Source organism: Bos indicus, chromosome 4 (assembly GCF_029378745.1).
Source record: "Bos indicus isolate NIAB-ARS_2022 breed Sahiwal x Tharparkar chromosome 4, NIAB-ARS_B.indTharparkar_mat_pri_1.0, whole genome shotgun sequence".
Classification (NCBI taxonomy): domain Eukaryota; kingdom Metazoa; phylum Chordata; class Mammalia; order Artiodactyla; family Bovidae; genus Bos; species Bos indicus.
Window position 1 is genome coordinate 94,771,584 of NC_091763.1, and position 13,404 is coordinate 94,784,987.

The 13,404-nt window shown below is 40.5% G+C and overlaps 1 protein-coding gene across 3 annotated transcripts in view; it reads right to left on the minus strand.

Moving 5' to 3' along the window:
• COPG2 (COPI coat complex subunit gamma 2) overlaps positions 1-13,404 on the minus strand; it is a 200,016-nt gene that overhangs the window by 157,776 nt on the left and 28,836 nt on the right. For all 3 annotated transcript variants that reach the window (XM_019959091.2, XM_019959092.2, XM_070788173.1), the window contains one exon: positions 824-899. In XM_019959091.2, coding sequence (XP_019814650.1) covers positions 824-899 — 76 coding nt within the window. The remainder of the gene's footprint in view (positions 1-823; positions 900-13,404) is intronic.

Sequence of the window (13,404 nt, forward strand, 5' to 3'; positions counted from 1 at the left end):
TTATTTTAACCCTTCCTGCAAAGTTCCAAGAATGGGACAGTCTTACATACTCTGTAACCTCATTCCTTCTAATACAATAGATTAAGTCAAGGTTAAACACCTGACTTAGATCCGGGTGGACACAAGCCACTGGCTAGCTGACAGCTAGTCAGACTTTCTCCTAAATATTTAAATGAGGAGGCTTGAGCCTCATAAATAATGGATCATAATAGTAAATACCTGGAAATCTTGCTGTTGAGATCCTTACAGCTGTCCTATTTCTAGAAAGTTCTGATATCTGGTTGTAAGTTTTACCTCAAATTCTGAGAGATTTGTATTTTGTAATAAAGTTTTTTTTTAAGCTAAATTTGGGACTTCACCAGTGGTCCAGTGGTTGAGACTTCACCTTCCAGTAGGTGGGAGGGTCAATTCTTTGGTCAAGGGGTTGAGATTCCACATGCCTCTTGGCCAAAAAAACCAGAACATAAACAACAGAAGCAATGTTGTAACAAACATAACAGACACTTTGAAAATGGTCCACATCAAAAAATTTTTATAAAAATAAAAAAGCTAAATTCAAATGGCTTTTGTTTCCTATGAGCAACGTGCTCTATGACAAAAATTCATGAGAGTAAATATGGAGAGAAATAGACTAATTTAAATAAACAAAAGAAAAAAAAATCTAGAAGAAAAAAAGCCTGGAGCCACAAAAGCCTTTCTGGTAGTCGTGTTTCTCTGCTGCTGCTGAAACACAAAGTCAGACAAGGAATCCTACTAAATTTACATGGCCACCTGCAGATAAACACAGGTCCCCTTTGATGCCTCAGTAAAGCAAAGAACTTACATCAGTGATTCTGCAGAGAGCCCTGATGGCTGGGCCTCGGTACACATCTTCCTTTCCAGTCATGTCCTTAGTCAGACTGAGAAAAATCAAATTATTACCATAAGATTAAAGTTTTCTCTTTTGTGGAGTCCACCCATACTTAATTCCACTTGTCCCCATAATTATTTTAATGAAACTACTGATTCAACAAATATTTATTGAGTATCTTCTTTGGATAAACATAAAAATTATTGGATAGAAGACCATTTTAAATCTAAAGAACACAGCAGGGAGAAAAACCAAGTCTTTGCCTTTATGGAGCTTACGTTCTAGAGGGAAAAGAGACATTAGTCACATACACTAAGTACATACATAATTTTAGGTCTATCCATGACACTGCAATCTCATTCCTTTTTATGACTAAGTAATATTCCATTGTATACTGATTACCGGCATAAAAAACAGACAATGACAGAGAGCCTCATGCTCAAATCCCAAGTTCCCCAAACCTAACTCTTTAAAAGAAAATGACTGATAGCCAAAAGGCACACGAAAAGATGCTCAACATCACTAATTATTAAAGAACTACAAATCAAAACTCACACCAGTTGGAATGGATATCATCAAAAAAATCAACGAACAATAAATGCTGTAGAGGGTGTGGAGAAAAATGAACTCTTTTACACTGCTGGTGGGAATGTAAATTGATATAGTCACTATAGAGAACAGTACAGAGGTTCTGTGAAAGTGAAAGTGTTATTTGCTCAGTTGTGTCCACCTCTTGACAACCCCACGGACTGTAGCCCGCCAGACTCTTCTGTCCATGGGATTCTCCAAGGCAAGCATACTGCAGTGAGTTGCCATTCCCTTTTCCAGGGGATCTTCCCAACTCAGGAATTGAACCTGGGTCTCCTGCATTGCACATGGGACTCTATAGCATCTGAGCCACCAGGGAAGCCTAAGGAGGTTCCTTAAAAAACTAAAAATAGAACTACCATATGACCCAGCAATCCCCTCCTGGGCATATACTGAGAGAAAACCATAACTCAAAAAGATACACGTACCCCAATGCTCACTGCAGCACTATTTACAATAGCCAGGACACTGAAGCAACCTAGATGGCCATCAACAGAGGAATGAATAAAGAAGATATGATGTAAAGTGAAGTCGCTCAGTCATGTCCAAGTCTTTGCAACCCCATGGACTGTAGCCTACCAGGCTACTCCATCCTTGGGATTTTCCAGGCAAGAGTACTGGAGTGGGTTGCCATTTCCTTCTCCAGAGGATCTTCCCAACCCAGGGATTGAACCCAGGTCTCCCGCATTGCAGGCAGACGCTTTACCATCTGAGCCACCAGGGAAGTCCCAGGGAAGACATGATACATACATACAATGGAACATTACTCAGCCATCAAAAGGAATGAGACTGCAGAGACATGGATAGACCTAGAGACTGTCATTCAGAGATAAGTCAGAAAGAGAAAAACGAATATTGCATATTAATGCACATATGTGGAATCCAGAAAAAATAGTACAGATGAATCTGTTTGCAAAGCATAAACAGAGACACAGATGTAAAGAACATACATATGGACACCAAGGCAGGTAGACTGTGAAGATAAACTGAAAGCTTTGGATTGACATATATACCCTCCTATGTAAAAACAGGTCACTAATGAGAACCTACTGTATAGCACAGGGAAAAATAAAGAAGGTACAATCTTCTTTATTGTAGGACATTTGTTTTTAGGACATTTGTTAAAGTAACCTTACGAATGCATTTCAATATACATTAGGTGCAGACAAATATTGTTTGATTCCAATTATATGAGATACCCAGAATGAGAACAAGACCCAGTTTCCCCCTCAGTCAGTCTATCCCTGCGGGAAGCTCCATAAGCCTCTTATCTTTCTCCATCAGAGGGCAGACAGACTGAAAACCACAATCACAGGAAACTAACCAATCCAATCACATGGACCACAGCCATCTCTTCACTCTTACCATCTCCTGTTTGATCACTTCCAATCTACCTTGATTCATGGACCTAACATTCCCGGTTCCTATGCAATATTGCTCTTTACAGCATCAGATCTTGCTTCCATCACCAGTCACATCCACAACTGGGTGTTGTTTTTGCTTTGGCTCCATCTCTTCATTCTTTCTAGAGTTGTTTCTCCACTGATCTCTAATAGCATACTGGGCACCTACCGACCTGGGGAGTTCGTGTTTCAGTGTCCTATCTTTTTGCCTTTTCATACTGTTTATGGGGTTCTCAAGGTAAGAATACTGAAGTGGTTTGTCATTCCCTTCTCCAGCGGACCACAGTTTGTCAGAACTCTCCACCATGACCCGTCCGTCTTGGGTGGCTCTACACGGCATGGCTCATAGTTTCACTGAGTTAGACAAGGCTGTGACCCCACAAGAGACTGTCCCGGACTTGCCTGTGGGTGTCTGGGAGTCTCCAGCAGAGGTGTGGGTTGGTGGTGGCCTGCTGCAGGGTTGGGGGCATTGAGTATAGCAGTACATGCCTGGGATCTTTTGAGGGAGGTCACCATTATCTTCATTAGCTTCACCATATTTTGGACCCAGGTAAAGAGCAGGGAGGGAACACAGCTCCACCCATCAACAGAAAACTGGATTAAAGATTTACTGAGTCAAATTCATAGAGTCCAAAAATACACTGGTATGTGCCAGGGGCTGGAGGTGGTGCTGGAGAGGGGAAATGGGGAGTTAAGAGTTTAATGGGGACAGAGTTGTAGTTTAGGAAGGTGAAAAATTTGGGAGATGGATGATGAGAGTTGCACAACAGTGTGAATGTACGCCGTGCTACTGAACTATACAGTTAAGTACGGTTAAAATAGTATGCTTTATATTTTGTGACTGTGTGCATGCTTGGCTGCTCAGTCATGTCCAATTTTTTACATCTCCATGGACTGTAGCCCACCAAGCTCTTCTGTGCATGGGATTCTCCAGGCAAGAATACTGGAGTCGGTTGACATGCCCTCCCCTCCAGGGAATCTTCCAGACCCAGGGATCGAGCCCACTTATACCTGTGTCTCTTGCACTATAGGCAGATACTTTTCCTGCTGAGTTATGGAGAAAGACTTTTACCACAATAAAAAAAAAAATTTTTTTTCTTCTAAAATAATTACTTCAAGATGTCTCTTTCTCAGGAATGGCTTTCTAAAATGACAAATGTCAATGATTCCAGACCCTTCTATGGAGCTGCAAAAGCAGGCAGGGGAGCGTGGACTGAGGTACAAAATTTCTTGTCCCTAATTTTAAAAGGTTTCTAATCTTTAGACTATTCATTCTTTTGTCTTTCCTTCTCCTGTCTTCTGTGCACTTATAGTACCCTCAAATTGACTCTCCATCTCCTCTCTCACTCAGTTCCCTCACATAATCCAGAATGGCCTCCAACTCACTTCATCAGGGCACCAAGAGGAGAAAGGCTGAATAATTGACAGTCCTTCAGTTTCTTTCATTTTTCAATTATTAAAGTATTTTACTCCTGTAACAATCCATTCTCAATATATTCAGAAAGGTATAAAATATAAAGTCTAAGTCTGTCCTCATACACCCTAGCCTGTAGTGCCACTCAACCAGAAACAGTCATTGTGAATAGTCACTTATGTTTCCTTAAGGAAGCTCTTAAAATACATATTTACAACCACAGGGGTTTATTAAAATGCATGCCAATGGATATCCACTCCTCTGGTACCTTCAAATATACTTAATGATATAATCTGAGAATCTTTCCATACGGGCAGATTTTTTTTAATTTTTATATATTTATGTTTTAAAAAATATATAAATATATATCTAAAATCTTTTTAATGACAGCACAGATTTTCATTGTTTGGATACAAATAATTTATCAACCAGTCTTTTTCACAAATATTTGCATTATTCCAATTAGATGAAAACTGAGGTTTGGCAGGATTAGTTCTTCTAAGGCGTCTTTCCTTTGCCTGTTGATAGCATGGAAGTAGTCATAATAATGTATAAACAAAAAAGCATGTAAAAGAATGAAACCAGAACACTTTCTAACACCATACACAAAAATAAACTCAAAATGGATTAAAGATCTAAATCTAAGACCAGAAACCATTAAACTCTTAGAGGAAAATAGGCAAAACACTCTCCAACATAAACCACAGGAGGATCCTCTATGACCCACTTCCCAGAATATTGGAAATAAAAGCAAAAATAAACAAATGGGACCTAATTAAAATTAAAAGCTTCTGCACAACAAAGGAAACTACAAGCAAGGTGAAAAGACAGCCTTAAGAATGGGAGAAAATAATAGCAAACAAAGCAACGGAAAAAGAATTAATCTCAAAAATATACAAGCAACTCCTGCAGCTCAATTCCAGAAAAATAAAAGACCCAACCAAAAAATGGGCCAAAGAACTAAATAGACATCTCTCCAAAGAAGACATACAGATGGCTAACAAACACATGAAGAGATGCTCAACATCACTCATTATCAGAGAAATGCAAATCAAAACCACAATGAGGTACCATTTCACGCCAGTCAGAATGGCTGCTATCAAAAAGTCTACAAGCAATAAATGCTGCAGAGGGTGTGGAGAAAAGGGAACCCTCTTACACTGTTGGTGGGAATGCAAACTAGTACAGCCACTATGGAGAACAGTGTGGAGATTCCTTAAAAAACTGGAAATAGAACTGCTGTACAACCCAGCAATCACACTGCTGGGCATACACACTGAGGAAACCAGAACTGAAACAGACATGTGTACCCCAATGTTCATCCGAGCACTGTTTATAATAGCCAGGACATGGAAGCAACCTAGATGTCCATCAGCAGATGAATGGATAAGAAAGCTATGGTACATATACACAATGGAATATTACTCAGCCATTAAAAAGAATACATTTGAACCAGTTCTAATGAGGTGGATGAAACTGGAGCCTACTATACAGAGTGAAGTAAGCCAGAAAGAAAAACACCAGTACAGTATACTAATGCATATATATGGAATTTAGAAGGAAGGTAACAATAACCCTGTATGCGAGACAGCAAAAGAGACACAGATGTACTGAACAGTCTTTTGGACTCTGTGGGAGAGGGCGAGGGCGGGATGATATGGGAGAATGGCATTGAAACATGTAATATATCATATGTGAAACGAATTGCCAGTCCAGGTTTGATGCATGATACAGAGTGCTTGGGGCTGGTGCACTGGGATGACCCAGAGGGATGGTATGGGGAGGGAAGTGGGAGGGAGTTTAGGATGGGGAACACATGTACACCCATGGTGGACTCAAGTCAATATATGGCAAAACCAATACAATATTGTAAAGTAAAATAAATTAATTATTTTTTTAAAAAGGCATGGCTACATTCCAAAAAAACTTAACTTACAAAATGGTACAACAGCTTTGGCCACTGGCCACAGTTTGCCAACAGCTGCTCTGAATTTCTGTTTAGCTTAGGCTGCCCTGACAGTAAAGGCTTACCTACAGATAAGTTTATTTGGGAATGTGTTCTGAGGGAGAAGTAAAAGATAAGGAAGTAAACAAAGGAGGAGGGAAAATCAACCCAGACAAGTTTTCTCTAGTGAATCACTGCCACAAGCACCTGGTTATTTAATGAGCAACCTACTGAGGAACCTAATGAAATATATCTCAGCAACCACACACTCAAGGAATGAAAAAGAATTTATCCACAAGCTCTTCGCCCCTGGTAGAGAGTTAACCCCAGAGAGTTAACTCCCCGTTCTCTTAACATTCACATGTTAACTCACAAATATGATTTCAGAGTATGTACAAGAAATCTCAGGGCAGAAAGCAAAACGTTCACGACATGCTTCAAGTGAAGCACTATCGATGCAAGTAAGCTGGGCCCTCGTGGAAATGCTGACCACAGCCACAACTGGAACCAAAGACGAGGCTGAAGAAACGTGAGGTAGCTTGAAAGCGGCACCCAGTACGGCTCATCCTTTGTACCCCTCAAGTTGGAACATGTCTTCCATTGAATCTACTCTATCACTGAGTCTTTAGGATGGTACCGTTCACTATTTCTACGAGAGACAGGAAGATGAGTAGAACATGGTAGAATCCTTGCTGCTACAGCTCATTTCAAAGCCATAACCGATACTCATCATCTCCTTCATATAACCATCCATTCTGTATTTCCCTCACTCTTGGCCAGCACCTTCATCTTATCTTGGTTATGCCTCTGGTAGGTGACTCAAACCTTTATCCCAAGGGATCCACACCTTTTGTTGGTTTTACCCTGGTTGGACCATTGGTTGTTCTCTAATCATCACTTTCCCATGCATGAATGCACCAAAATATACTTGAGTGAATACTCTGAATTCTGGATACAGTCCTCTCTGTCACCTTTATATGAACAACCCTAGATCCTGGTCGGAATCAAGGTCAATTACCTCTATAAGTACATCACCGCCTCCCATCGCCTGCTGGTCCACTAGGCATGAAGAACACAAAGTGACCCAGTAATAGTCGTCATTTTGAATGTTTAACTGGTTCACTTGCTGCTCCAGGGCTGTTCTGACTCTGGAGTGTGTGATGCCTTAGGTTTGCCAACCTGTTACTCAGACATGTAGCATCCAGAAGTGTGGGACAACTCTGAGCTGAAGATAATCCATAACCAATGGGAACCAGGGATCAATGGGTTAAGTGCTTCCCTTTTTTCATCCCTTGAAAACATTGTCCCCTGGGAACTGGGACCTCTAATCCATACTTAGAGTGAGAAGTGGAAAAATAAATTCTCCAAGTGGGTCACTGGGAGTGAGGGAGAGGGGCTGGTCCTATTTCTAACTATGGATTTCTGGACCCACCTGGTCTATTTACTGGCGACAGTACCATACACTGGCAACTGATCCAGTGCATACATGGCATCTTGGAGGAGAATTCCCAACCTCACAGGGTCTACCTCCAACCTACTACTTCAGCTGAGTAGTCAACAGGCCATGTCGTCACGGCAGCCGGCTGTCTCCTTCTAGGTGACACACAATGTAGCGGAACTACTGCCTTCCTCCCTTGTCATGAACCCACGTCACTCCATTTTTGCCATAAAATGAGTGGCAGTGTCATGTAGGATACCATGACAAAAAATCAAGAATAACTGTTTATACAACAACTTGCACCTACTGCAAACCTCTAGTTTATTCTCTATTTTATGGTGTTTGGGTCATGCAATTTAAAAAAAATTATGGAGTCAAATTTATCAACCCTTTCTTTCACTGCCTCTGGATTTTAGTGGTAATTACAAACCTTTTCCCCACAGCAAGGTTTTCCTCTAGTACTTATATAGCTTCATCTTTTAAAATTTATATTCCTTATCTTTTCAGAGTTTACTTATTTATATGTTGTGAAATACAGATAAAATTTTATCTTTTTATAAGTGGCTACTCAGTTGTCCCAGCATCATGTATAAAAAAAGTACACGTTAAGCTGGAAAGAGAAAAATATTGTATATTAATACAAATATATGAAATCTAGAAAAATGGTACTGACGAACCTATTTGTAGGGCAGGAATAGAGACACAGACGTAGAGAACAGACTTGAGTCCACAGCAGGTGAAGGAAAGGGTGGGACAAACTGAGAAAGCAGCATGGACATGTATACACTGCCATGTACGGAAGAAATAGCTAGTGGGAAGATGCTGTAGAGCACAGGGAGCTCAGCTCTATGCTCTGTGATGACATACCAGGGTGGAATGAGAGGGAGGTCGGGAGGAGGCTCAGGAGGAAGGGGATATATGTATATTTACAGCTGATCTACACTGTTGTATGGCAGAAACTAACACAACATTGTAAAGCAATGTTATACTTCAATTAAAAAATAAATTACAAAAAAAAAAAAAAAGATCCTGCATGCCACAACTAAAACCCGGCACAGCCAAATAAATTACTTTTTTAAAAGTACATGTTTGAAACTGGAGCCTATTATACAGAGTGAAGCCAGAAAGAAAAACACCAATACAGTATACTAATGCATATATATGGAATTTACAAAGATGGTAACGATAACCCTGTATGTGAGACAGCAAAAGAGACACAGATGTATAGAACAGTCTTTTGGACTCTGTAGGAGAGGGCAAGGGCAGGATGATATGGAAGAATGGCACTGAAACATGTAAATTATCATATGTGAAACAAATTGCCAGTCCAGGTTTGATGCATGATACAGGGTGCTCGGGGCTGGTGCACTGGGATAACCCAGAGGGATGGGATGGGGAGGCAGGTGGGAGGGAGGTTCAGAATGGGGAACACATGTACACTCATGGCAGATTCAAGTCAATGTATGGCAAAACCAATACAATATTGTAAAGAAAAGTAAATAAATAAACAGAAAAAAAAATAAAGTACATGTTTACCCCAGTGATTAGAGATGCCACCTTCATCATATACTAACTTTTCACATATACTTGGGTCTAGTTCTGCACTTTCCATTTGTATCAGAGAAGTCCACAAAATGTGGATCAGTACAGCTGAGGTGACGCTTTACTAGCCATAGTGATAGTTTCCACTGGTCTCTTTGTCTATGGTACTAACTCCTACCAGAAGCATATGGGAAATCCAACTCCTCTACATCCTTGGTAATATTTGGTAAAGTGAGTCTATTTAATTTTTAGTTGATTCAAAGATGTATAGTGGTATCTCATTGTGGTTTTAAATGGCACATCTCAGGGTTTCAGGTGTCTGAAATACTGCTGTCACATCACAGTAATGTTCCAGAACTAGGGCTGGCCTCAAGCAAGACCAGAAAGTAAAGAGAAAAACAAGAACAAACAAGGATTCTGCCCCCATGCTCTCCAGCTTGCAGAGGTCTTGTCTTTAACCTGTGCTCAGGATTGAGACAGGCTTCAGTCTTTGTTGACTCCTCCCACCATACAGTTCTTGGATTAGTCCATTCTTGGTCCAAAATAACCATGAAACTCACCATATTGTTATTCATTCAGTTCAGTCACTCAGTCGTGTCTGACTCTTTGCGACCCACTGGATTGCAGCACACGAGGCTTCCCTGTCCATCACCAACTCCTGGAGCTTGCTCAAACTCATGTCCATCAAGTTGGTGATGCCATCCAACCATCTCAATCCTCTGTTGTCCCCTCTCCTCCTGCCTTCAATCTTTCCCAGCATCAGGGTCTTTTCCAGTGAGTTAGTTCTTTGCATCAGGTGGCCAAAGTATTGGAGTTTCAACTTCAGCATCAGTCCTTCCAATGAATATTCAGGACAAATTTCCTTTAGGATGGACTGGTTTGACCTCCTTGCAGTCCAAAGGACTCTCAAGAGTCTTTTTCAACACCACAGTTCAAAAGCAGCAATTCTTTGGCACTCAGCCTTCTTTATGGTCCAACTCTCACATCTATACATGACTACTGGAAAAACCATAGATTTGACTAGACAGACCTTTGTTGGCAAAGTAATGTCTCTGCTTTTTAATGTGCTGTCTAGGTTGGTCATAGCTTTTCTTTCAATGAGCAAGTGTCTTTTAGTTTAATGGCTGCAGTCACCATCTGTAGTAATTTTGGAGCCCAAAATAATTAAGTCTCTCACTGTTTCCACTGTTTCCCCATCTATTTGCCATGAAGTGATGGGACTGGATGCCATGATCTAATTCACTGTTATTATTCAAAGGCCTCAGGTATACCTGTATACCTTTCTATACCTCTGTCCAGAGGTTTTTGTTGTAATTATTGGAATAGATGACCTGTCATGACCTTACTTCATCTTGGCTAAAATTAGAAGTCCCCTGACCTTCCCTTTTACTCGCTGGTGTTCATTAAAGAAGAGAAGGGAATTTTATGACTTGGCATCATTTTCATCATTTTCTCTCAAAAGTCTTCCACAATTTCATTTTAATAGAGAATAAGTATTTAATAGAGAATAAGAATCGAAATAAACTGGGGCAGTGTGTGTGTCAACTGGGCAGGAGAGAGGGAAGAAAAGCAGCATATAGAAAGGTTTCACAACACCCATTAAACCCACTGAGACAGTTAATTTTCTGTGTCAACTTCACTGAGTTAAGGGATGCCCAGATAACTGGTAAAATATTACTTCTGGGTGTGTCTGCTGCTGCTGCTGCTAAGTCGCTTCAGTCATGTCCGACTCTGTGCGACCCCATAGACGGCAGCCCACCAGGCTCCCCGTCCCTGGGATTCTCCAGGCAAGAACACTGGAGTGGGTTGCCATTTCCTTCTCCAATGCATGAAAATGAAAAGTGAAAGTGAAGTCGCTTAGTCGTGTCCGACCCTCAGCGACCCCATGGACTGCAGCCCACCAGGCTCCTCCGTCCATGGGATTTTCCAGGCAAGAGTACTGGAGTGGGGTGCCATTGCCTTCTCTGACTAGGAGAGCTTTTTCCAGAAGAGACTGGCATTTGAATCAGTAAGCTGAATAAAGAACAGAACAGCCACTTCTGTGAAAAAAATAAAATGGAGTAATCAGATATGCAAGAAAATTCAGTTCTATGGTTCTGAAAGCCAAAGATGGTAGAACTTCATGGAGTGTCTAACCATATTAAAGCTAAGAGAGTAGCCAAGTAAAATATGGACTGAAAACTCAGCTTTTGGGATTCTGCAATTAAGAGATTACTAGAAATCTTTGAGAGAGAAGTTTCACTAGAGTGATGGCTAAGTCAAATTAGAATAGTATCTCACTTCCTTTCTTATTCTACACCAAGTCCTGGTAGACATAATGTCAGGGACAGCATTACCATTCAAATCGAAAGGCTGTTTCAGGCTTGAATATTTCTTACCAAGTCTGTGGATGGTCTTAGCTTCTTGCTTCCTTCAGAAACTAAAGTACTATCTTCCTCTTGCCCACATCCTCACATTATTCCCACAACTGATATCAAAACTGCCTGCCAGACAGTCATTCCCATAGCCCTTAGCCCCCTTATTTCTTCCTAAACCACAGTCTCTAAACTGAAACTGTGAAATTTCCTGAGACTAGGGATATAACTAATCACATACTGATATCCACTCCCCCACGATACTTGCCATGTGAGCCATGGGTCAGTCCTCAGGACTCAATCCCAGAATTCTAAGCAATCTTCAGATGCAGACTTTCACTGGTGAGTCTCATTAGACAGGGGTAAAACAGTGTGACCAGACTGTCCATATACTTGACCATCCTTAAGCCACTAACTAAATCTGTGTTTTTTCTTTAAATGAGTTTTAATTTATATACAATTAAAAAATGTCAGCTTAAGTGTTTGGTTAGATGGCATTTGGAGTCACTCATGTAAGCTCTATCCAAAATAAATACTGTATACTTCCTTCATCTCAGAAAGCTCCCTCATTCCCACATCTAGTCAGTTTCCTCCAATCTACCAGACTTTTGGTTTCTATCACCACAGCTGAGTTTTGGCTGGTCTTTGAATTTATATAAAAAGAGTCATCCAAGCATTCTTTTTGTGTGTCCTCTTTTGTTCCAACATACTATTTTAGGGGTGTGTCTGTGTTGTTGCTTGAATCAGTAATTTGTTCTTTTTTATTGCTCAGTAGTGATCCACTATATTAATAAAACACAATTTGTTTAGCCATCCTCCTGTTGATGAACCTTTGGATTGTTTCTAGTTTAGGGCTATCACAAAGCTGCAATCAAATTCTTGTACAGTCTTTTTCTGTGGTCAAAGATTTTCATTTTCTTGGGTAAATATATAGCAGTAAAATCACTGGTCACAGGGTAGGTATATGTTTAACTTCATAAGCAACTGCCAAACCTTTTCTGAGGTTGCTGTACCATTCTACATTCCCATCTACAATCTATGACAGCTTCAACTGCTCCATACACTGGATACTGGAGTAGGGTTGTTGATTTAGTACTGTCAGGCTTTGCTGGTTTAACCATTTTAGTGAATGTGAAAGATACCTTACTCAAGTTTTTCATTTCCCTGATGACTAATAATATTGAGAACATTGCCATGTGCTTATTGGCTCTTTATATATATTCTTTAGTGAAGTGTATGCTTTCAGATCTTCTCAATATCCATGCTAACATAATTGCCTATGGATACAGAATGGTCATCTAATACATTTGTTTTCTATTCCTGCTACAACAAATGACCACAATTAGAGGCTTAAAATAATAAAAGTACATTATCTTATAGTTAGTCCTATGGGCTAGAATTCCAACTTGGTCTCACTGGGCTAAAATCATGTCAGCAGGCCTGCATCCATCTCATAGGCAAAATACATTCACCCCATGCCAAGATTCCCCCAAATCAACACATTACAGCATTAGCTCAAAGTCCAAAATCTCACTTAAATCTCACCCAACTCAAAGCACCAATCTTATTATCAAAAATCATAAGGGATGGGTGAGAAAGGGTATAATTTATCCTGAGGCAAAATTCCTCTCTACCCGTGGACATGCTAAACTTTAAAACAAGTTCCCTGCTCTGAAACACAAAGATGGGACCTGGCATCGCAGAACACACACAAACATTCCTATTCAAAAAGAGAAAATGGAAGGCTAAAAAAGAGTTACTGGCCCCAGACGATTCTGAAATCCATCCAGGCAAACAGGAAGAGGGTTCAAGTCCTAAGCAGAATTCACTAGGTTCTCAGCTCTACCCTATGGGCCTGCAGCTCTGCCCT